The sequence below is a fragment of the Haematobia irritans genome, chromosome 1 (assembly GCF_050003625.1).
Source record: "Haematobia irritans isolate KBUSLIRL chromosome 1, ASM5000362v1, whole genome shotgun sequence".
In the NCBI taxonomy this organism is placed as follows: domain Eukaryota; kingdom Metazoa; phylum Arthropoda; class Insecta; order Diptera; family Muscidae; genus Haematobia; species Haematobia irritans.
Window position 1 is genome coordinate 84,704,641 of NC_134397.1, and position 26,491 is coordinate 84,731,131.

The 26,491-nt window shown below is 32.9% G+C and overlaps 1 protein-coding gene and 2 long non-coding RNA genes across 4 annotated transcripts in view; 2 read left to right on the forward strand and 1 right to left on the reverse strand.

Annotated features, from left to right (window-relative positions):
- The first annotated feature begins 1,210 nt into the window (after positions 1 to 1,210).
- LOC142239722 (uncharacterized) lies at positions 1,211 to 3,367 on the forward strand. Its single transcript, XR_012723101.1, has 3 exons — positions 1,211 to 1,814; positions 2,902 to 2,963; positions 3,029 to 3,367. It is a non-coding gene; the product is annotated as an uncharacterized LOC142239722 (long non-coding RNA).
- Positions 3,368 to 8,886: 5,519 nt separating this feature from the next.
- Positions 8,887 to 26,491, reverse strand: part of side-VII (sidestep VII transmembrane protein) — a 122,316-nt gene continuing 104,711 nt past the window's right edge. The window contains exons 14-16 of the mRNA XM_075291029.1: positions 26,141 to 26,418; positions 23,174 to 23,365; positions 8,887 to 9,726 (exon numbers count right to left, since the gene is read on the reverse strand). Of these exons, the coding sequence (XP_075147144.1) occupies positions 9,322 to 9,726; positions 23,174 to 23,365; positions 26,141 to 26,418 (875 nt within the window). The 3' untranslated portion in view covers positions 8,887 to 9,321. The remainder of the gene's footprint in view (positions 9,727 to 23,173; positions 23,366 to 26,140; positions 26,419 to 26,491) is intronic.
- Positions 14,820 to 23,450, forward strand: LOC142221326 (uncharacterized). Of its 2 annotated transcripts, none has more exons than XR_012717991.1 (2): positions 14,820 to 15,034; positions 23,043 to 23,450. It is a non-coding gene; the product is annotated as an uncharacterized LOC142221326 (long non-coding RNA). The 2 variants fall into 2 exon arrangements; XR_012717992.1 differs by lacking the exon at positions 23,043 to 23,450 and adding an exon at positions 15,156 to 15,806.

Genomic DNA, 26,491 nt, shown 5'->3' on the forward strand with positions numbered 1-26,491 from the left:
GCAAAATTTCCTATTTCTATTGAGTTAGTATTAGTTATTGTTGTTAGATTTCCTAACAAAGATCTAATTTCCTGTTCATCATCGCTGTCCATGGTCCCTGTTATGAATTTCAATCCTTTGCCTAAACCGTTTATTAGACCTCGTCGTATTCTAACATTTGGGGAGAGGTTGTCTAATTTAGTTTTCAGAAGATTAAAATTATTTAAATTATTTCGTGTAGTGTCTAGAAGTGGTATTTAGTCGGAAATTGAGCCGTGTAATGAGTTAATATTAGTTTCTATGATTTCGATAGTATCGTAATAGTGAGTTAGATTAATAAAATGGAATATTCTGCGGTAGTTGTCTATGATCCTTACGTCCTTTTCCTTGATTGGAATGTACCCTTCGTTTTCTGTTAGATCCTGTTTTTATGATGTCCACAATTGAAGTTAATAGTAATAAAAGTATTTGTAGTTTCATCTGGAAAGATAATGTTAATAATCAGGTTTTGTTGTCACTGAAGGTCTGGTATTTCTTTTTCTTTTTATGTGAGATTTATAGTATTTAAAATTTCGATCTGTTATTACATGATCTCATCCAATTTGGATACTATTCCTTTTCGAAATTTTGAATGATTTTTTTCCACCTCGTTCATCTTTTAAATAGATTGGTCCTGTTCTCTAAGGGGTATCTAAACGAAAATCGAAACGAAAGTCAATGCGAACGAAGGCGTAACGTAACCTCTAAAACTGGGTTTCTCTAACTCGATTCGTTCGCATTTTGACGAACTGAAATGTCAAAACCACTCACTTGGTAAAGACCTTTCGTTTTGTGGAAAAGGCATTTATAAATAGGAAACCCTTAATAATTGATTAAAGCTTTTATTGTAAATATGTGATAAAAGTTAATTATATCGATCCATTTTTTCTTCATAACCGCCATAGAGACCGTTTAAGGGAAAGTCTAACACGAGCAAACACATACATTTCGAATGAAGCACTCATTAAAAGAACAACTGAACTGTAATTATTGTAGAAATATGGAAATACAAATCCTTATCTCTCTACGCGGGCTAATTTGTTAAAAAAAATATTGAGTAATAAAAAGTGGGAAATGTTTGCAAAATAAACGGCGATGCCAGATTGCATTTTATGGAAAATCATTTTCAGGAAATTGAAATAATTGAGATCTGGTAATGCTAGCATTTGACAGTAACGTAAGCCATGCGAAAGAACGAAAGGAAGTTAGAGAACCCCAAATCTAGACGAAAGTGAGTGACTGCCGTTCGTTCGCAATTGCTTTCGTTCGGATATCAGAAATAGGCTGTAAATTAGAAGGCTTGTATATTAAACAGATAAAATACGAAAATGATTTTGACGAGACCGACAAATGTACAAAGTTTTCAATGTAGCCACAAATGGCACTACTGTTTTGATATTGGTAATAATATTAACTACTATACCCATACTTTGTAAAAGAAAAGCAACCATCCCAATAAACACAGGATGAACGTTTTTCAAATGCAACAACTTTTCGGTTTGAGGGTAAATATAATTTTCAACATAAATTCAACTTGACTTGAAATAGCTCATCTTCAATACATCTTCAAATTGTTTGCGAATTACTTCCAATTTGCCAAAATGTTGACGAAATCTTTGAAAAGGTGTTGAAGATAATATGAGAAAACTTTGACAAAACACTACCCTAAAATGCAACGAAAAAACCATGTGGTTTTCAATACTTCTTATTTGTGCAACGAAGTTCGTGGTCAATTGCAAGAAATAAAAACAAATGGAAAATTTTAGACAAATAACCAAAAAAGTTTATAAAAATAGGTAAGTGAAAATAAAAAATGAAATAAAACTTTAAGGAAGTCACTAAATATATATCTCTTTGCAGAAAACTAAAATTATGGATTCTACACGCTCACAAAAAATCGCTTCTGTAACATATACTCCCAAACATATTTTGCTTCAAGCATATACATTTTTGGGTATTGCCCAAACATTTATATGTTTGATCTCTTCCAATATATAATATGTTTGAAAGCATATTGGTCTAAACAATATATGTTTGGGTAGTCTAAGTTCCAAACATTTTGTATTTTTGCATCCAAATTCAATAATGTTGTCTTCCAAAAAACAATATGTTATTATGTGAACATATAATATGTTTGGAAGCATTTTGCACCCAAAAATATTATATGCTTAAAAAAAATCTCCCAAACAATATTGTGCTCAAAATTTTATTTATTTATTTATATATTTACAATCATAATGAATTATGAAAATAAACAGGTAATATAGGTGCTAACAACATAGGTTTTCGACCTGAATGCTCAAAATTTTGTTTCTGCCCAATTGTATATTCCCCCACATCTTTCTCACTTCCACGAGATTTTTTAGTTCTTAGCACCTTTTTCTGTAATACAAACATTGTAGAAGAAATTATTCAATTTTTTATGATTTTTTTATTTTAATTTTACCTTTTGCCGGACGGGGATTCGAACAGCGGACCACACAGTTTGTAAGGATCAAAGAAGTAGCTGATCAATTGCCCAAGGAAAAATAAAATGTTAATTTTGTAATAACAAGCAACAACCACCAACTTAATTAAATATCGCTCCCTGTTTAATAGCGCTCCAAGCTACTAAACACATATATGTTTATAGGCTATTTCTAAATTAATATATGTTTGCATCCAAGCATATTATATTTACAAACATTTTATGTCCCAAACATAATATGTTCTAACATATTAACATATATGTCCCAAACATGTTATGCTAGTTTATGAACATTATATGCTTGAACTCAAAAATATTGTGTTTAAAAATTTGTGTTCCAAACATATAATGTTTATAGCCAAACATATGAAAAACAGTATTTTTCATCCGTGTACGTTCTTGAAAACATTAAAAAGCTGACCGATGAAAAAATGGTGGACAATTAACTTGAACTGCTTCCAATAATTTATAATAATTGGTACGTCAATATGAAAAATTAAATCAACACTTTAGAGAAGTCACTAAATTTAAATCTCTTTGCAGAAACCTAAAATCTTTGGATGCTACATTCTTGCAAACATTAAGAAGCTGACCAATGAAAAATGAGTGGCTTATCGACAAGAAAAAGTGTCCAGAAACATTACAAACCAGTGCAACCAATTAGAATTGTTAAAAACAACAAATTGTTGAAATCAACAACTTCTGGATGAAAATGTGCATCACATAGTCAGTTTAATTCATATGCTATTATCAGTTTAAAATGGATATTTTGTGAATTCCTTCTGCTGGAAATCAATTCTAACACGCGGTCCAGTACGTTCCTAATTTCGAATTGCCCGCATGTTAATAAATTTTAATGCTGTTTTATGACACCAACAGGAAGGAAAACGAATTATAAATGCTAAAGTCTTTACTAATAATGTTTAAGATATTTAAAGTTTTGTTGTTTTTTTTTTGTTCTTATTTGTTGATATGTTTAATAAGATTATTTTTATCAATTGGTATTGTAGTATATTATGTAGTGTAGTGTATTATTATATATTTTATTTTGATGAAAATGAATAAATTATACAAAATTCATAGAATTTTGGATTTGACTTTCAATTTGAAGTGGGGATATCATTCATACAAATTTAGGTTGAAAAGTATTTGCAACGATGTTAACTTTGAATTTGACTCGCATCGAAAATTGTTTGACAAGTTATTGAGTAGCGATGCATTTCAATATGAGGATAACACTTGAGATATTATTGCTAATGTGTTGAATTTCACTGTTGAGGGTAATGTCTGTTTTTTGTTGAGAACGCGATTTTCTCAACAATTTCTCAACTTGAATATTACCTTAATCCTTTGAAAAAATGTTTGAAAAATTGTTGAAATTTAGCATTTTTCAAACGTTTGTGTTTATTGGGATTCTTCACATTTCGTCAGAGCCTCAATCTAACGGAGAGGGAGTTACAATATAACCCCCACGTGTATTAATTTAATGTGTAATTTAATGGTTACTTTTCTTATGCACGCGTTTCCTGTCTCTTTGCTCCATATTCGATTTTTGGCAAAATTGCATTTATTAAGTAGAACCATGTTAGGTCAACAACCTTCCGTCGTTGACAAATAATTTCGAGAACCAAAAGAAAAATGCAAAGAGACGAAAATGCACAATAATCATTTAGCATAAGCCAAAGTGTTGAAAATGCACAACAATCAATTTAGCATAAGCCAAAGTATTGAAAATGCATAATAACCAATTTAGCTTATAAGCTAAATTATTAAAAAACGTTTAATAATCAATTTACCATAAGTCAAATAATTGAAATGCACACTAATCATTTTAACATAAGTTTACTTATAGAATTGTATCAAGTAAATTAAGTCAGTTAGTAAACTCAATTAAAACAATAAACATCTATTTTTGTTTTGGTACACGCAAAAAAATAATTCTTTCCTCCCAAACGAAATTTTAGACAAACAAAGTTCGTTTCTCATTTGCTTTTCGCTGTAAGGAAGTGTATTTGGAAGAAAAGTATATACTTTTTGTGATAAACGTTTATTCTTTTCCAGGATGTAAAAACAAATTCATAAAGACAAACTCAAAACAAAAAACATTGTTTTCTTGCTAATTGCATTTTCCGTCACATCTTTCTCACATCCACGAGGTTTTTAGTTCTTAACACTATTTCCTGTAATACCAACAATGTAGAAGAAATTATACGATTTTATAAATTCTTAACATTTTTTTACCATTTGCCTGGACGGAGAATCGAACCGTGGACCATGCACTTTGTAAGCCAACACACTAACCACTGAGCTATGTACCTGTTATGGTCTTCTATAGATAAATATCCATATAAGTTATATTTATATAGCATAGCTTGCGGCGCCCACGAACCGAATAAACAAAGTTTATTTAACAGAAACAAACATTTAGTTTGGAACCGTGGAGCAGTGGTTGCTACGTCCGACTTGCATGCCAAGGGTCGTGGGTTCGATCCCTGCTTCGACCAAAGTTTTTTTTTTTTTTTTTTTTTTTTTTTTTTTTTATTCCAGATATGTTCGGAAGATTCCGAAAAAATGTTGAACATTACATTGTAGTATATTAAATTTTGAACTGTAAAATGTGTCTTATTAAAGACTTAAATTCAGAAAAGAACAGTGTTTGATATAAACGAAATGGACTGTGCTGTTGTTTCAAAAATATCTTTATTTATTGAAAAAATAAAAATTTTGTAACAAACGAATTTTTTTGGTGATAAAAGTTTAAAATTTTCGCAGCAATTCAAAAAACTCTAACAAAAGAAAAACGCTTTTGGTACACGTTTTCCAAACGTTTTTTTTTTTCTTTGCAGAAGCTACAAAATAAAATCTTTCTAGCAGAAGCTACAAAAATAAAAGGTCTGTGTGGTTTATTCAAGTAGCAGAAGCTACGAATAAAGCGACCCAAAAAAAGGTGTTTATACTTTTTTTAAATACATGTAATCCCAAGAACTTAACTGATAACGTCGTGATTTGGGGATTTTTCTGGGGATATTTCCACTTTCAATCACATTTTATTAAATTTGTTATAGAAAGTGAAACAGCGAAGCACAATAAGTCTTTTGGCACTTTCATGTGAGGAGACAAAGCTACTTTACTGTCACTTAGGTTCTAAGCACACAGTAATACTAAACTAATTTGACAAACAAAATACAAGCGAAGCCAAAAAACACAAAATTGAAATCAAAAATTACACACATACACACCCACAATGTTTCATATCCCTTCAATTCGTGGGACTGGTCCCAAACCGGTCGTTTCACTTGTCCGTTATAACCGGTACAGCTCCTTTAAACGGTTATAACCGTTTAAAATCTATAGGTGACCGGTGAAATTAACATGGAGTTGTCATAGGAAGGGTCAATACCTTTGACCACATAGATACCTTTGACCGGTTGTTTTCAACCCATCAATTAACCAGTTCAAGTAGATATGTTAGAGAGACATTTCGTCTTCTGAATGAAGAAGCCAATTTTTTCCACCAATTTTACTTTTCATTAATATCATTTTTACAATTTTAAAAACGTTTTCGCTCCGACCAGGGGTTGAACCTGGGTTTACTGGCACCATAACAGAACGCCTTAACACACAAGCGCCATTGAACACATAGCGTTGAAACGTCAATTTAAATGTTTGCGATATTGGTAGAAAATGAACAAACGTATGGAAAATATACGTAAAATGAACTGTCCAACTGCTTGGAAATAGGGGTCAATTGCCACTAAAAACTGACGATATATCTTCACTCTCTCAATTGTTATCTATTCACAGTGAGAACATGTGTCAGCTCAATGTACGAGATACTTAAGCGGACCTTAGACGGTCGGATAAACACTCCGACAGAGGTTCGTCTATTTGTTGTGTGTTCGTTCAAGTTTTGCCCTTACACTGCACGAACAAATGTGATGACAACATGAAAAAATAAGAAGAAGCATAAACAAACAATGAAGTTGTACGAAGATTTATGGGTGAAACCATTTTTTACTGAAAAAATGGAAGAAAATAATAAAAAAATCCTGGTAAATGTGTCAAAACAATGATTCCTGAATCCACATTTAATATATTACAAATTACTTGATGAATTTAAAATACTTGTCGCCTGGTTTCCCATTGATTGGAAGTGGAATTTTTCCACGTTTTTGCCACAATACTGGTTTAGATTTATATATATCTTTAATTTTCAACCAGAATTGGTAATCCATCATTAATTTCATTGCAGAAATGCCTGTTTTTAATGTAAAAATAAATTTGTCTTTGATAATGTTTGTCGAACATCCCCTTACACTCAATGATTTGTACCACCCAACCAGAAAAAATCAAAGTTGTTTTGATTTTATGCCAACACGTCCCCGCGACAACCGAACACGACCTTATACAATCGGATTTGTAGCCACAACGTGTTGTGTCGCAGGGTTTATCCGACCGTATAAGGTGCCCTTTAATGCGTGGCGCAGTGTTGCCAGGTGATTTTTGATTCTTCCCCCCAAATCTTAAGTAAAAAACCCCTAAATTGGTCTAAGCTTTTTTCAAAAACCCCCAAAAAATTTCAGAGTATAAAAGTACAAAAAGTGGTCCCAAAATTACGTGAAAAAATCCTGTAGTGATACACTTTAAAAATTAAATTTAACACAAATATATATCCTGAAAGAAGAGTTCTTTCCTGAGAAATGAAATTTTAGAAAAACTAAGTTTTCTTTTGATGCTAAAATTTTTTTTCGTTTGAAGTAAATAAAAAATAAAATTTTCTATTTAAGGAAATACTTTAAAACAAAAGAGATTTTCGTTTGTTTAAAATTTCATCCCTGAGGAAATTATTTTTTTATGGATGTAATAATACAATATGTATATTAATTTAATAAAAAGCGGGCTTACTCTTAAAAAGCTTTCAGCTGCTAAGTTAAAATACGATTTTTTTTATTTTGTCAAATATTAAAAATGCCCTTTCAACAGAAGAGTTTAAAAAAGATAACGAAAAGAATGCTATTGGATACTTGTTTGTATTTAGGATCTTCTTGTTGACTTTCCGCATCTTGTTTCTCATAACTCATGCTTGAATTGTTCCGAATTTGCTTGAGAATTGCTCCACTTTATAAGGTCTGAAATAATTTTTTACCCCCAAAAATCCCCCCAAATAAATTTTACCCCTAAAAATCCTTCTAAACGTGAAAAAACCCCTAAATTTGGGGGGAAAACCCCTAACCTGGCAACACTGGCGTGGCGTGTGTATGTTATCTAATTTGAGAAGAGTTGAGTATAGCTTTATATGAGTAGGATGAGTATCAGCATGCATTGTTATTATACTACCTTGGATATAGGTATTTCTCTGATTCAAACACCTTGTAAAGGGTGATTCTTTTGAGGTTAGGATTTTCATGCATTAGTATTTGACAGATCACGTGGGATTTCAGACATGGTGTCAAAGAGAAAGATGCTCAGTATGCTTTGACATTTCATCATGAATAGACTTACGATCTGCCACAACGTCGAATTTTCAGTGAATGGGCCCTAGAAAAGTTGGCAGAAAATCCGCTTTTTTATCGACAAATTTTGTTCAGCGATGAGGCTCATTTCTGGTTGAATGGCTACGTAAATAAGCAAAATTGCCGCATTTGGAGTGAAGAGCAACCAGAAGCCGTTCAAGAACTGCCCATGCATCCCGAAAAATGCACTGTTTGGTGTGGTTTGTACGCTGGTGGAATCATTGGACCGTATTTTTTCAAAGATGCTGTTGGACGCAACGTTACGGTGAATGGCGATCGCTATCGTTCGATGCTAACAAACTTTTTGTTGCCAAAAATGGAAGAACTGAACTTGGTTGACATGTGGTTTCAACAAGATGGCGCTACATGCCACACAGCTCGCGATTCTATGGCCATTTTGAGGGAAAACTTCGGAGAACAATTCATCTCAAGAAATGGACCGGTAAGTTGGCCACCAAGATCATGCGATTTGACGCCTTTAGACTATTTTTTGTGGGGCTACGTCAAGTCTAAAGTCTACAGAAATAAGCCAGCAACTATTCCAGCTTTGGAAGACAACATTTCCGAAGAAATTCGGGCTATTCCGGCCGAAATGCTCGAAAAAGTTGCCCAAAATTGGACTTTCCGAATGGACCACCTAAGACGCAGCCGCGGTCAACATTTAAATGAAATTATCTTCAAAAAGTAAATGTCATGGACCAATCTAACGTTTCAAATAAAGAACCGATGAGATTTTGCAAATTTTATGCGTTTTTTTAAAAAAAAAGTTATCAAGCTCTTAACAAATCACCCTTTATTAATAAAATTATACAGCGCAGTTGTAAATAAGAACACAAATAACGGGAAATACTTACATTTCGCATTACCACTACGAAAGGATGGACAAGGTTTTATTATTATGTATGTATTTTTTATTGAAGACGGAACAGAAATATTAAAAATAATCACATTACATTTATTCAACTAATTAAAACATCTGTGTCCATTGACAATATTAAATCCAAACAAATACAAGGTTTAACAAATTCAGTAGAAAAGATCACATTCTATATACAAGTTCCGGTTAAAGAAACAAAAATTGATTATTTTGATTAATGGAAATAATTTGACACAGGTTACATTTGTAAACAAAAACAAAACCTGAGTTTTATTATTATTATTTATTATTCATAAAAAATGCTTTATAAAAACATTTTAATGTTGTCTTTGATTGATTCATACGTAATCTGGTGGTTCATAGTAAACAACGCAACAACTTGTATTGCGATTTAATTTAGGATGTTGTCACAGGGCTGTGTCACCAACCCTGTCGATGTCCTATAGTCATGCGGCACTTCCTCTTTTTACCATCAATGGCGTTTGAACGTTTGTTTCGTCTTCCGACAAACTACATGGTTCTCTCTTAAGAGCTCCTGATTGATCTATGTCAACGCACACTTTGGAATGTGGCAGCTGTTTGTGGGAAATTGGTTGTTGGTTTAAAGTTCGCGCTAACGGAGATAATGTAGCAGTGGATATCGGGCTGATCGTTGCAGGTACTATAGACTCTGTGAAATACGGTAGTTGACCGGCATTGGCAGTGGATTGAAGAGATTGCCTGTGTACTGTTGTAATAGGGTGATTATATCTAGTACCTGTTATCATACTGTTATAGTTTGACCAAACGTGTTGATGCCTTGGTAACGTACATTGTGATACTTGTGTTCCATATTGCTGAGGATTTATATTCTATAAAATAAAATAAAAAATACATATAAGTTTAGGGTATTTGCTTGGAAGGAAATAAATAATCATTTTAATATCCTTTCTCTCTCAAAAATCTATCACTAAAGAAAGGTAACCGTACAAAATATGATGATTTTCACTGTGAAATACGAACGGCATTTATTTGTTCAGCTATGGTAAGCCAATTCGAAGGTAAAGTTATGAGTACAATAAATTTTAATATTTACGTTAGAATTAAAACAAGTAAGGAAAGTCTAAAGTCGGGCGGGGCCGACTATATTATACCCTGCACCACTTTGTAGATCTAAATTTTCGATACCATATCACATCCGTCAAATGTTTTGGGTGATATATATAAATGTTTTTGTCCCAAATACATACATTTAAATATCACTCGATTTGGACAGAATTTGATAGACTTTTACAAAATCTATAGACTCAAAATTTAAGTTGGCTAATGCACTAGGGTGGAACACAATTTTAGTAAAAAAAATATGGGAAACATTTAAATCTGAAGCAATTTTAAGGGAACTTCGCAAAAGTTTATTTATGATTTATCACTCGATATATATGTATTAAAAGTTTAGGAAAATTAGAGTCATTTTTACAACTTTTCGACTAAGCAGTGGCGATTTAATAAGGAAAATGTTAGTATTTTGACCATTTTTGTCGAAATCAGAAAAACATATATATGGGAGCTATATCTAAATCTGAACCGATTTCAATCAAATTTGGCACACATGACTATATTACTAATTGTACTTCTAGTGCAAAATTTCAACCAAATTGGGCCAAAACTCTGGCTTCTGGGGCCATATAAGTCCATATCGGGCGAAAACACTTGACTATACTACCAATCGTACTCCTTGTGCAAAATTTCAAGCTAATCGGGATAAAACTCTGGCTTCTAGGTCCATATAAGTGCATATCGGGCGAAAGATATATATGGGAGGTATATCTAAATCGGAATCGATTTCAACCAAATTTAGCACGCATAGCTACAATGCTAAATCTACTCCCTGTGCAAAATTTCAACCAAATTGGACCAAAACTCTGGCTGTTAGGACCATATTAGTCCATATCGGGCGAAAGATATATATGGGAGCTATATCTAAATCTGAACCGATTTCAATCAAATTTTGCACACTTGACTATACTACTAATTGTACTGCCAGTGCAAAATTTCAACCAAATTCGGCCAAAAAGCTGGCTTCTGGGGCCACATAAGTCCATATCGGGCGAAAGATATATATGGGAGCTATATCTAAATTTGAACCGATTTCAATCAAATTTTGCACACTTGACTATACGACTAAGTGTTATGTTTGTACAAAATTGCAAGCAAATCGGTATAAAACTGTGGCTGCTGGGTCCATATTAGTGCATATCGGGCGAAAGATATATATGGGAGCTATATCTAAATCTGAACCGATTTCTTCCAAAATCAACCAAATTGGGCCAAAACTCTGGCTTCTGGGGCCATATAAGTCCATATCGGGCGAAAACACTTGACTATACTACCAATCGTACTCCTTGTGCAAAATTTCAAGCTAATCGGGATAAAACTCTGGCTTCTAGGTCCATATAAGTGCATATGGGGCGAAAGATATATATGGGAGGTATATCTAAATCGGAATCGATTTCAACCAAATTTAGCACGCATAGCTACAATGCTAAATCTACTCCCTGTGCAAAATTTCAACCAAATTGGACCAAAACTCTGGCTGTTAGGACCATATTAGTCCATATCGGGCGAAAGATATATATGGGAGCTATATCTAAATCTGAACCGATTTCAATCAAATTTTGCACACTTGACTATACTACTAATTGTACTGCCAGTGCAAAATTTCAACCAAATTCGGCCAAAAAGCTGGCTTCTGGGGCCACATAAGTCCATATCGGGCGAAAGATATATATGGGAGCTATATCTAAATTTGAACCGATTTCAATCAAATTTTATTCATTATTCAGCAACCCTGCCAACATTTTTTGAATTTGGGGGCGCTTCTGAGAATCCACACTACGTCGAAAACAGTCGTATACGATATCCAAAACTCCTCGGAAAAGCGCCGTCACTATTGAGAAGTTGTACCACGCCAAGTTACTACAAAAAAGTATCGCATGAGTGCAATTATAAGGTGCCATTCTGGATACATTTAGAAGGACGCCAATAAGAGCCCCTTGAAACAATCAGACAAAGTGCATTTTAAGATAGTTGTAAAAGAATCATTGTGGTCAAGTAAAACACGATTGTTTAGATGTTTATTAATTTTATTAAACATTTATAATTTCTCATAAATATAACATTTATACGACTATCACATCACATTTAATATATTTTTATGCATTAATAAAATATTGATGTTGAGTTACAAGTTGCAAGTTACAGGTTGTAGCGTCTACAACCTGTAACTTATTCTCAATGGAGGCAGCGTGTCTGGAAAAATATTTGAAAAACTATCACTTTATTCCATTTGGAAAGTCAAAAATTGTTCAACAATATACCTTTCACAATTTTAAGCGAAATAACTATGTTTTCAGCACTTCATTATCATTTTTATTTAAATAAATTATAAGAAGCTAGTTGTGCTTGGTGTTTCACAAAATATAAAATGGCTCTTGTAACAATAGTGATGGCAAAATACTTTCATGCGAATAGTGATGGCAAAATACTATCACAGTTGGCGATTGTTGCAGTGTCACTTACGGGTCTGTGGTAGCGATGAGGATGAAATGGAACTTTGAAATGCTGGCAGGGAAGAGACGATGACTAATCTTGCCAACGGCAAAAGTCGTCTTACCATTTGAACTCTTTTTCCGTAATTTCCTTATTTCAGAACAAATATATTCTGTTTATACAAGTCCTTAAGAAATAAAATATTCAATTTGACTTATTAATTCTTTCGACATTTGGTAGATTTTCAAATAATATTCAGGCTTGATAACCGATTGTTGAAATTTTCTTATTAATTCTATTTCCACAATCACAGTCGGTGCTCATTACCGAAAATTGGTTTTGAATAACTACTTCTTGCCAGTTGTGATAATCATTTGGGAAATGATTTATTGTAGACCAATAGTGTTGGTTGACAAACCATATACTTTGGCTCGGAACTATCTTTCCGTATAAATCACTTTCAATCTTTCTAAGGAAAGGTATACTTATTGTAAATACCGAATTTTTAATGACCCAATTGAAAATGTGTTAGAAGAACGAAGATTTTATAGCTATAATGGAATTTCAACCAAACTGTTTTCTGTGTGCGGGCATGCATATAAAATCTCTAGTTTTTAATCTCAATCTGCGCGATAAGTCTATACACTCAAAAAAAAGTTTACTTGAATCCAAAGATTTTGACCTTCCCAAAGGTGCGACTTCTTTAATATAAACACATTTTTTAGCGCCCTTATATCTAGGATCAATAAAATTTAAATTAGAATACAGATCTCATTTATCGAATTTTGTGTCGCTTTTCGCGGTATATTAATAACGGTATTTTTGTTTTCTTGATTCCAACAAAACTTTAAATCAAATATGCTAAATTCTCAAAATAAGTTTTAGCCTATATTGAAGCGTTTTTAGCCTATATTGAAGCGAAGGACAATTTCTTTAAATCAAAAATGTGTTTCTTTACTTTAAGGAAAATTTGCCTTAGTTCAAATACATGGGACCTTAGAGTAGGAACGCAAATTTACAAAATTTGTGTTCTAAATTTAATGAACAAAATTTTTGAAGTAAAGATTCTAAACTTTATTTTAATTAAAATTTGATTATTTTAAAGAAATTGGTCCTTAATATTTGTAAATTGAGCACTTAACATTTAGGTTGCGTGATCTTTAATATCACGTAAATATTTTTTTCAGTGTACGCGAAAAAGACAATAATTGTTTAAATTTGTTAATAATATTGCCAAAAAACCAAAGTGCCTTTGATAAACAGAAATTGAGAAAATTGAGTTTCAATAAATTCAAATTCAACAACAACAGCTTGATTTATAAATTAAGTTTCAAAATTTTCAATAACAAAAACCTACTACGATAAGAAATAATACCACGGTCAAATCTGTATATAACATACCCGCCGCCGTGAATTGACGTGGGGAAATTCACCACTATTCAAAATCAAATTTGGCCGGTTTCGATATTGGTGTTTTGAAAATACTATCTTTTGTTTTTACATCTGCATATCTAGCAACAATAAAGCCACATATATTTTTTCTGTTGATCTTCTTATTTTAATATTAAAAAGTCCAAAGATATCGACTTCGAAAATGGACGCACAAATGGGGCAACTCTTTTTATAGGTAAGGCTGCCATTATAGGTTGCGTGGGTTTCGCTTTTCTTAGTTTGCAGAAATTACATTGCATTTTTACTGACCTTAGTATGCTTCTTATTGATGGAATTCAAAATCTTTCCCAAACATTTGCGGAATTTTGATGACAATTTCTCATATGGTAATATTCAACAAGACGGCTATATCGGTGCCCTTTAGGAAGTATTACAGGGTTTCTTGCTTGTTCTGAAAGGCAAGTAGCATTTTGAAGGCAACCCTTGGTTCGAATTATGTCCATCCAGGAACGGTATTAACGTCAATAAGAGGCTTGATTTTGAAACAGGCTTTCCTTTACTTATATCTGAATATTCTACCCAAAAATTTTCTTTCTGAATCCATATCAAGATCAGATTTTCGGCTTAGGATACATCTTCAGTAGACAACTCAAGTCTAAATTTTTCGTCATCGTGAATAACTCGACGAGTGTTATTAATGAATCTTAATGTTCATGCTACCACCCGGCGTACCTTAATATCTGGAATTACCGCTTATAATCTTTACTAAGTGTTTAGATTTCTAAACATGCACTTTCTGCGATATGTGTATTTAGGATAGATAATGTTTATGGCATAATAAAATGAAAATGCATTACATGTATAGCTGATAACTCAGCAATGTGGTGCACGTGCGTGGCCATAAATATTATTAAGAGGTTTATGCTCTTATCTTTACTTTTTACGAATATTTAGATTGTATCTAGTTTAAGATTTAGTATATAAGGTTGAATATTTTTTAGAATAAATTAGTGACTTACAACCACTCAATCGTGTAAGAAGTTGTGTTATTTCTTCACTTTGGTCCTTCGAACCGGATCGAGTTTTCCCCCACCCGTGGTAAGAAACTCGAACGGTAAAAATAAGCCTTTCGAACGGATCGGAGGCAAAATCTGCACAGGGTTGCAGAAAGGGAATTCCATTTCTAGATTGGAAATCCAGTACACTTGCGTTCAGTAGGGAACCCCGTTATGTGTAGAGGTAAATCAAAAAGTTCAACTGTTATTTACTAAGGGGTAAATAGCAACCACTTATTGGATTAGATTGCTACACCCTCAAAAAAAATCGCCTCTCTAACATATGTTCCAAACATATTTTGCAGGAAGCACATATTTTATTGGATACTGCCGAAACATTAATATGTTTGTTTTATGTGAACATATTCTATTTTTGGAAGCATTTTGAGCCAAAAATATTATATGCTTGGAAGAATTTTCCCCAAAGAAGATTGTGCTCATTCCCTAATATAATTTTCACTTCCACGAAATTTTTTAGTTCTTGGCACCTTTTTCTGTAATACAAATAATGTTGAAGAAATTATTCAATTTTATAATTTTTTAAATTTTACCTTTCGCCTGGACGGAGAATCGAACCGAGGACCATACAGTTTGTAAGCCAACACACTACCACTGAGCTACGTAGCTGTTATAGTCACCAGAAGACAATTATCGTTATAAGTTACATTTATATAGCATAGTTTGCAGCGCCCACGAGCCCATGCAAACATAACATTATTTAACAGAAACATACATGTGTTGGCAACGTGGAGCAGTGGTTAGCATGTCTGCCGTACAACCCAACCAAATTGGGCCAAAGGGTCGTGGGTTCAATCCCTGCTCCGACCAAACACCAATTGTTATTTTTTTTAAATTTACGCATTTATATTTATACTATATTAAATTTTTATAATGAAACTTCGAAAAGTGGGTTATTAAAGATTTACAGTCAGAAACAGTGCTTGATATAAACGAAATGGACTGAGCTTTTGGATAAAATATTATTTTTTTTATTGCAAAAATAACAATTTTGCACTGAAAAAACAGTGAACCCACCAGGAAGAAATGTTTCGGTTAATTTTAGAAAATTTTGAATATTTGTAGAAAATTTTAACTAAACAGTATTACAAACGTTGGCATCACGCCGATGTCATCAAAATAAGTAAATATTTTTCGACAAATTCAAGAAAATTTATTAGACATAACTAAGTTTTTTCACTTGTTAAAGAAAATTTTGTAGTTTGAAGGAAAAACTTGGAGTTCAAAATTGCAAGAATGTCTTTAGTGATATACGAAGTTCATGATGGACACATTTTTGGTAAAATTTACAAATTTAAAGAAATTCTGAACTATTTTGTAGAAGGTACGAATTTAGTTAATCATTATGCTTCATTTGAGTTTAGTTTTTTCCTCGGTTTCAGTTAATTTAACTAACGTAAACAAAAAATTATTAGATTAAAGGAAACTTTCTCCAAACATAATAATTCCATGAACTAAAATAAAGTTAAATTGGCTTTAGTGAAATAGAGAGTTCACTTTTGTTTGAGTGTGTAATAAAAAACTGGTTTTGGTATAAAAGTTTGATATTTTGGAAGGAATTCAAAAACTCTAACAAAGGAAGAACGTGGGGTCGAGTATAAACATACATAAATAATTTTATAATATACACAAATTAAATAATATTTAGACTTAAATTAAATAATATTTGGACTTAAGCGTATAAAATTTTTGGCCTTATCATAAAGCAGTTTCCGAAACAACATATAAGCGGTTTCACAGAAATTGCTCTCTTTCGATTCTCTCGCTGTGTTAATTTGATATCTTTCGTCAACCCTCCCGGTTTTATCTCTATTTCTTTCTCTATACTCTCTCTCTCTCTCTCTTTCGCTCTCTGAATAAAATATCACAACATATATATGTTTACTCGAAATTTGTAAATTTATATATGTTTACATTCACACATATAATTTTTGTGAAACATGCATGCCCCAAACATAATATATTCTAACATATTAACATATGTGTTCCAAACATTTAGTGTTAGTTTGAGAACATTACATGTTTACACTTAAATATATTGTGTTTAAAAATTGTGCCCGAAACACATTTTGTTTATATCGAAACATATGAAAAACATATTTTTCTAACAGTGTAGGAAGTATCTAATGAAAAAGAGTAATGGAACCGAAATCTGAAATGGGATTGGAGAGGAGGTTCCAGAGACAAGTCGGGAGACTTGAAGATAGATTGTGTGAAAGCTAACGTGAATTAGACAATTTTTCCGGAGAACTGTTGAAGAGCAAGCAATGCTTGGATTTGGAATTCACTAAATTGGTATTTTGACCATTTTTGTCGAAATCAGAAAAACATATATATGGGAGCTATATCTAAATCTGAACCGATTTCAATCAAATTTGGCACACATGATTATATTACTAATTGTACTCCTTGTGCAAAATTTCAAGCTAATCGGGATAAAACTCTGGCTTCTGGGTCCATATAAGTGCATATCGTGTGAAAGATATATATAGGAGCTATATATAAATCTGAATCCATTTCAACCAAATTTGGTACATACAGCTACAATGCTACATCTATTCCCTGTGCAAAATTTCAACCAAATTGGGCCAAAACTCTGGCTTTTAGGACCATATTAGTCCATATCGGGCGAAAGATATATATGGGAGCTATATCTAAATCTGAACCGATTTCAATCAAATTTTTCACACTTGACTATACTACTAATTGTACTCCTAGTGCAAAAGTTCAACCAAATTCGGCCAAAAATCTGGCTTCTGGGGCCATATAAGTCCATATCGGGCGAAAGATATATATGGGAGCTATACCTAAATCTGAACCGATTTCAATCAAATTTTGCACACTTGACTATACGACTAATTGTTATGTTTGTACAAAATTTCAAGCAAATCGGTATAAAACTCTGACTGCTGGGTTCATATTAGTGCATATCGGGCGAAAGATATATATGGGAGCTATATCTAAATCTGAACCGATTTCTTCCAAAATCAATAGGGTTTTATTCTGACCCAAATTAGGAATATGTGCCAAATTTGAAGACGATTGGACTTAAATTGCGACCTAGACTTTGATCACAAAAATGTGTTCACAGACAGACGGACATGGTTATATCGACTCAGGGACCCACCCTGAGCATTATTGCCAAAGACACCATGTGTCTATCTCGTCTCCTTCTGGGTGTTACAAACATATGCAGGGTATAAAAATAACAATTCATTATTCAAAAATATCACCATCGTTGGTACTTATTTTACTTATGGAACGCGTTCATGATAAAGTTGGCTTAAAAAAATTATCAATTCGTTTCTGAGATAAGGCAGATTTTTTCTGTTCGTACAGATCCCGGTAAAATTTTTTACTTGAATTTATTGATTCTTTGGTCGATTCAACTCTTACGTCATCTTTGTCAAATTCTTCAAAAATGTTGATAGCTTTATTAATGTTGTCAAAGACTTCTTTCAGTTTAGCCAATTAAATTTGAAAATCATCTCTAAAACCTTCGATATCTGAGGTTTCTGGTTCTATACCTTGTTGACTTATCAGTGAAAACAGATCAGAGTTACTTAACGGCTCATCCTCCAAATTAAGGTGATCAACAATGTCGGAATTTTCTATATCAGAAAATCCTAATGTGTGGGCCAAACTTAGTGATCCATCCTTTTTTGTTAGACATCCAAATTACAAGTAGGTTTTGTTTGAAAACGTTTTTCATAGCTCTTGGCGTTTCGGATTTATATATTAACAAGGGCTTTAGCTTAAAATCTCCGGCAGCATTACCACTGAGCAAAAGTGTAAGTCTGTCCTTCGAAACCTTTCCGTCTGCAAATCTCTCTTCTTTCGAAGTAAATGTTCTTCATGGTTTTTTTATTTAGTTTTTAAATATTTCCCATATTTTTACTAAAACTGAGCTTCATGCCAAGGCTTGTATATAGCTGTATATAGCTCCCAACACATTTGAATTATTGAGATGGTATCAAAAATTTTGGTATACAAGGTGGTGAAGGGTATAATATAATCAGAGCAAGGGTATAATGACTGTCCTTACTTGTATGACATATAACTTACATATAAAGCCGATAATTAGGATTCTTGAGCAGTTACGTTATGTTAGTCTGGATTTGCCAAAAGGTCTAGCATAAAATTTCCATAAGATTTGAGAGAATTTAAAATCTCTAAAGAAACATACAAAATGAAAAGAAATATACAACTCGATTTGTCTAAAATTTGAGTTGATAAAATTAGTGGTTTAATGTTGATATCGGCTTACTTTATATACAACAACCATAACCGAATTTTACACAGAAAAAAATCTCACGAAAAATTTTCCAATTAAAATTTTAATTGAGTTTTAAAAAATATTCAATTAAAAATTTAATTGGTTCAACGAATTTTTTAATTGAAACAAAAATTTTTTAATTGGATCAATTAATTGACCTTCAATTAATTTTTTAATTGATACTATCATTTCAGTGATTGAAGACATATCAATTAAAAAATTAATTGGATCAATTAATTTCGTGATTGAATCAGAAATTTTTTTTTTGTGTGCACTTCTGAAATGTCTTGAAGCCGAATTAGTCATTTGTGTGTGCGCTTTTGAACACATAAATGAATAATATAATTTGTATTGCTCGTGTAAAAATTGGTGGATCTGACCAGATATTATTAGATCTATCGATTGTAAAAACCTATTTTAAAGGCTTGACAAATTTTATAGTTTTATCTACACCCTAAAAAAATCGCTTCTGTAACATATACCCCAAACACATTTTGCTTCAAGCATATCTATTTTTTATAGGATTGGTCCAAACAAAATATTGTTTGTATTGTTCAAACGTATTATGTTTCACCTTAGGGCATACACTGGTAGTAAACAATTTTAAATAAATTTTCTTGAATATATTTTTAAGGCGCCAATTGGTTACTTCCATTATTTTACTTGCAGCATACTCTCTAGGTCTCTCTTTCTAAACACATATATGTTTATAGGCTATTTCCAAATTAATATATGTTTGCATCTAAGCATATTATATTTACAAACATTTTATGTCCCAAACATAATAAACATAAAAATGCCAAAGAAATATGGCCAAATAAGTTGCTTTTTATATATTGCAATGAACTGTATGTTTTTTAAATGTTTTTGATGTCAATCGAACTAATCGCCCTGCGGGAAATGGATCAACCACACGACCGGTACAGGACTAGTTCCTGGTGTGCATGGACCAGTCCTAGTTCTGGTCAAGAAGTATGGAAGGGACCGGTCACTTTAACATGGGGGTGTCACTGACGGGGTAAATTTACACTTTAGGACACGTCTTGGAACCGTTCCTAAGTTTCCTACGTTTCCAATGGACATTTTAGTAGTATCACTCCATAGACAGGTCCTTATGAACCAGTCTCGGACAAACTCTTAGGAATCTGCTTCAGTTTGGTTATCCGAATGGCACCAGAAATGAAAAACTTTTGAAATATGTTGAACAATATGGTAATTCTACTAAATGTGTAGATCTAATAAGATTTTTATATCAAGCGAGTATGGAAATCATAAAAGCAGTTTTTAAATAGTCATACTATTTAAAAACTGCGACAAACTGGATCACCGGTACCAGTCCTGTAATAGAAAACTCTGTATGTAAAATGCCAAATAATTTAAAATCTGTTGCTATTTCCAATATTAGTGTTTTATTTATTATCAGACATGTACGAATAGATATGGCCCAATATATGCTAGATGCTATTGGATATGATGCCAAATATGAATATATACATTTATATTTAACATTTACATTTATATTTAGTAGATATTGTTTATATAATTAGATATAACAATATATATGGTAAGATCTGACATTACATCTAATCATATATGGCACAATATGTGGCATATCTATGTAGATCTAATTATATCTGCACACTGGTAGAAAAAACTTCGTTATATTAACGAAATGTGTCATTAAAAGTGAGCCAATGAAACAAATTCGTTGATATAACGAAGTTTTTCGTTATTACAATGAATTTTCTTTTAATCAACGAAAAGTTTCGTACTATTAACGAATGTTTTCATTGCCGCAATGAAAAGGTTTCATTATATCAATGAAATAGTTTCGTTGGCTCAATTTTAATGAAATTTTCTTTGTGTGCAATCATATGTGATCAGTTATAATATAGTTATATATGATCACATCCACCGATTTTTACACGGGTGGTCCATTTTTGATACCCCCAATAGAATTACAAATAAATGTTAATAAAATGGGATTTAGCTTTATATTGCCCGGTGTCGGAGTCGAGGCTGATGAAAAATGCTGGCATCGTGGTCGAGCAAAATTGGCCCGACTCCACAGCCATGACAGTCAATTGGTTAAAAACAAATATATAAGGCAATAAATTTGGCTAGGCCGAATCTGATGTATCCTCCATAGATTGCGTACAAAGTTCAACCAGTGTAAAAATTGGGGAATCTAATCAGATATGATTAGATCTCAAAATTGATCCCTTTAGATATGCGCAGATATACCCACATATGATGAGATAGAATTAGATATAAATGTATATATTCCATATATTATCAGATCCAATTATATATATAGGGATAGATATAATTATCAAAGATGGTCTGTCGTAAACTCTAAGGTATCTGACATACATTTACGGCGTATTTTATCATTCGTCAAAAACGTCGTAAACCTTCGTAAAATGCTTAGTTTTTGACAATATACAAATTTCTATACTATACATTTTTAGAACTGTTTATTTCGTACGTTTTTTTTAATTTTTGTATTTACGAATGACTTCATTATAAAAAGTCCCTTTCATTGAAAGAAAATGCTAACCTTCGTAAAATACTTAGTTTTTGACAAAATACGTTTTTTTTTGTACAGTGCGTTTATGCCAGCAAATCGTGCAAATTGCTTTTGAATACAAATTTCAAAATATTATTATATCAAAATTCTAAAATACTTCAATATGACGTTTTCATGACTTAGGATATTATAAATAGTTTTTGAAATCAAATCTAAGGATCCTGTAGTTGTTTTTAACATTTACTACGTTTTTTACATTTTATACAGATATATGAAGTTTTCGACGTTTACAACTTTTTGACAGTAGAAACCCCAAAAAATTGCTACTTGGACCATCTCTGATAATGATATCTAAGACATTAGATCTTGGCCAATAGTGATCTAATAGTAATTAGATATGATTAGATCTTACCATAATCGAATTATTCGGGTTGTAGTAACAATTTCTGATGGCAATGTATAATTTTATTTCTTATCTTTGTCTTCTAAATTTCAAGTTAGTCCAAGTTAGATTGAAAACGCAGATTAAATACCGATGAGCTTCTAAAAGTTATTGATTGGTTTATATTGGGAAGTCTATAAATAATTTTGAACCGATATGAACCAATTTTCGCATGATGGAAAAATGTCCATGGTACCTTTCTTCAAGTCTGATATGATAGTCTAACTGCTTATTACTGCGAAAACCATAATACCGAACTATAAGTCAAAATGCATGCAGAACTGTGTCGTCAAAGCGCCGCATTAGTCAAAAACAATCCTGGACCAATTTTCATTAAGATCGGATAAGAATAACATAACCCTACGGGAAATTGGTGCAGATTGCCACTGACGGACCTATCACAGGAGTGGTACCGGAGATCCAGTTTGTCGCAGTTTTTAAATAGTCATAATTTTATGATTTCCATACTCGCTTGATATAAAAGTCTTATTAGATCTACACATTTAGCGAATTAGAATTACTAGAATAACTTATTGTTCAACATATTTCAAAAATTTTTCATTTCTGGTGCCATTCGGATAACCAAACTGAAGCAGATTCCTAAGAGTTTGTCCGAGAGTGGTTCATAAAGACCTGTCTATGGAGTGCTACTACTAAAATGTCCTTAGGAACGAGTCCAGGACGTATCCTAAAGTGTAAATTTACCCCGTCAATGACAAACCCATGTTAAAGTGACCGGTCCCTTCCGTACTTCTTGACCAGAACTAGGACTGGTCCATGCACACCAGGGAATAGTCCTGTACCGGTCTTGTGGTTGATCCATTTCCCGTAAGGAACATAGTGGTTTAAATTGGGGGATAATATAAAGTATATAATAATAATCTTCTAAATATCTCCTTATTTTCTTGAAACAACTTTTCTTTCAGATTAAAAATTATTGAACAATACAATGGTCGGAGGTATGACAAAAATACTATGGTTGCCCAAACTCATTCCTGTTTGGATATCGTAGCATACTTGATCATGAACATAATACAGTAGTTTCACTTGTACTTACCATTGATAAATTTCCAACGATGGAAGACGCTTGTGGTCCACTTCGAAGTGTACAATATCCTATATTTCGAAACGAGTTTGAAGCATTGCCTAGACTGTATTGTTGTGATGGATGGATGACCAACTGTTCCTTGTTTGGACTTCGAGAGGACTCAATAGTAGATATATGTTGGGTTCTTTTAACACAATTAATCTGAAATGAGTTATTTTTTTATTAAAAATTTCATTTATCAATGTTGGTAGATAATTTAATAAAAAGACATATTAAAGAAAAGAAACCATGAGCATTTGTGATTTTTACATGTGAAACACAAACTTAGAACCGGCTTTAAGGTGGGGAAATTGGTTTCATTTAGAGGGAATTTGTTTTTGAAATAATAAATTTTAAAACACGAAATGTTACCCAATCGTCGAGGAACACCCTTTATGTAATGGGTAGCAAATGAGTCGGTGTTCGTAATTATCATCACCACATGTTTTCCTTTACAACCAATTCAGTTATGAAACAAATACAAAGACGACATATGTGAAGATATATTGCATCGCTTGCACATTCAAACGAATAATCCTGACATCCAAATAACCGATGAAGTCTACACTGAAGGATTGATTCCGATTGAGGATCAATGCTTGACTATTGCAAAAAAGGTACAGATTGAAGTAGGAATGATTGCGCCAAATGAAGGATCTTCGGCGAAGTAACAACATCTTTGGAGGTTGATGATATTGTTGGCAAGCGATTTCAGGCAGACGTTGCTAGTAATTCCCCGTGCAACGCCTGCAGATGAATTGAATGCTTGCCTGAAGGCATCACCTTTTTGGAATAAAGTTATAAAGTTATCGCTAACCACTAATATGAGAGTTCAACTTCAGAATGATCAAAGTGCTGCACAATTTTCCAAACTATTGTTAGCTGTTGGAAGTGGAAAAGTCTTTTTGGAATAAAGTTATAAAGTTATCGCTAACCACTAATATGAGAGTTCAACTTCAGAATGATCAAAGTGCTGCACAATTTTCCAAACTATTGTTAGCTGTTGGAAGTGGAAAAGTCCCAGTTGATGCGACATCTGGATTAATTACTCTTACTAACGATTTTTGCCGATTTGTAGATTCTCAAACATTAGTGAGAATTATCAGAATTATACTGGGTTAAGTCAACGAGCAATTCCTGCCGCAAAGAATAATGATGTACACGCACTGAATTTCTTCATTCAATTTAAAATTGCTGGCGATTTGGTAACATAGAAACCCGTTGATTCCGTAACAAATTTCGATGATGTAGTAAATTATCTAACGGAGTTTTTGAACTCTCTGGAGTTACCAGGATTTCCACCACATAACTTGCAACTCAAAGTTGGTACGGTTATTATGATATCACGTAATTTGAATCCCTATGCCGAATTTGATTGAGACAACCATTATTAACGGAAAGTATGCGCTTTACAGACTATCAGTTATTCTGGACGGAATGTCGGTGTTTGTAAAGAATCTTACAGTGTGTCGGATCGATACGACTTGTCGGCGATGACTAAATAATCGGTAAATGTGTTATCGATCCCATAAACATGCACCAGTATCGATTATGCCTTCGGACTTAACTTATAATGTGCACAATATATGGGATATGTTCGACACGGGCACTGTCGTCCGGAATAACTGATAGTCTGTAAAGCGCAGTACGCAGGTGAAATATTTGGTATTCCTCGAATACCAATGATTCCGACTGATCTTCCGTTTGACTTCAAACGATTGCAATTTCGTGTTCGCCTTGAGTTCGCAATAACAATTAACAAGTCGCAAGACCAATCGCTTAGTGTTTGCGGGATAAATTTGGAAAATCATTGTTTATCACATGGGCAATTGTACGTTGCGTGTTCACGAGTTGGGAAACCATCAGATTTGTTTGTGTTAACGTCAGACCAAACAACAAAAAATGTGGTTTACCAAAGAGCACTTCAATGGAACGGATAATTTGCGGACACGTATAGTAAAGTATCTATGCGCTATAAACTCAAATCGGGCGATTGTATATACGGGCACTCCATATATATGAACATGATCCGATCTCTTTCAAAATTAGCAGAGATACTAATATTAACCCTTAAACGGGCACTGATGCGTAGATAAGTGATAGAATTGTCAACTGTGATGGGAAATGTACCCAGAAATTTTGAAAGCATTTTACCGTCACTATTGTTGGAATAACCTTTTTGATACTTTGTGAAATAGCAAGAGCAAAATATTATAAAATTATTTAAAAAAATAATTTAGCACATTGTTTTACGCTTAAAATTGTTAAAGGTCTATTGGTAAAAACTTGTCGATATGCAGCATGGAATAAAGTGATATTATTTCAGATATTTTTTCAAACATACTACACAGAAAAAAATGAGCAATTTTTTAATTTGGCTTTAATTTGTTTTCTTGATGAAACATCAAATATTGTAAAAGCATATAAAATTCTATACATCCACACCTTTTTATACCCTGCGCCACACTGTGGAACATGCAAATTTACTGATTTGTACAGTCATTCTCGTTTTCAAAAAAAAAAAGAAATTGAGTCACTTGACTGCGCAATTGAGTGGAATGACTGCGCACTGCAAATAACCAAACCATGGTGAATTGTCAGGGCATGCCTCTATTTTAATTGGTCTATGTTCGTCTGTGTTAATCACCTGATCCCTAATACAGTAATCTCCACTTAATTACCTCAATGAAATTTTCCAAATTTGGGAACATTATATTTATTGAAAACAATTAATATCACATTAAAACAAATCTTTAATTTTAATCGGGCTCATATTTGAGCTAAACATCTTCAACGATTTCTTAATCGTTTACCATACATAACACTCTGGCAACTACAATCAACTCAAATTAAGAATTTATCGATGTGGGTTATTAGGGTAATTGTGGATCTTCTGAAAATGCTATTTTTATGGTATGGTATTTTAATGTCACTTACTTGCAGGTCCAGATCAACAATTTCTGGCACAACATCTGGATTTTTTTCTTCATCATTACCGTCTACTTCTTTTCCCTCGGAACTTTTTTCACTTAGATCTGGAGAACCGCTTCTCGGCGTATGTTCCCGACAAAATTCTTTCTGGTGACGTTTCCTATTATTACAAGGAATACGAAGAGCCAAGACAACAGCCAATGCCGCCACAAAAATGATAAGTGTAAGACCTACGGCAAGCGATTTGATTGGCGACTCAAAGAAGTCTGTTCTGGATTTATTTCCTGTAATAGAAAAAAAAAAATAATAATAAAAGGCTCTCAGGAACATCTACAAAGTTTACGATATTTGAACATC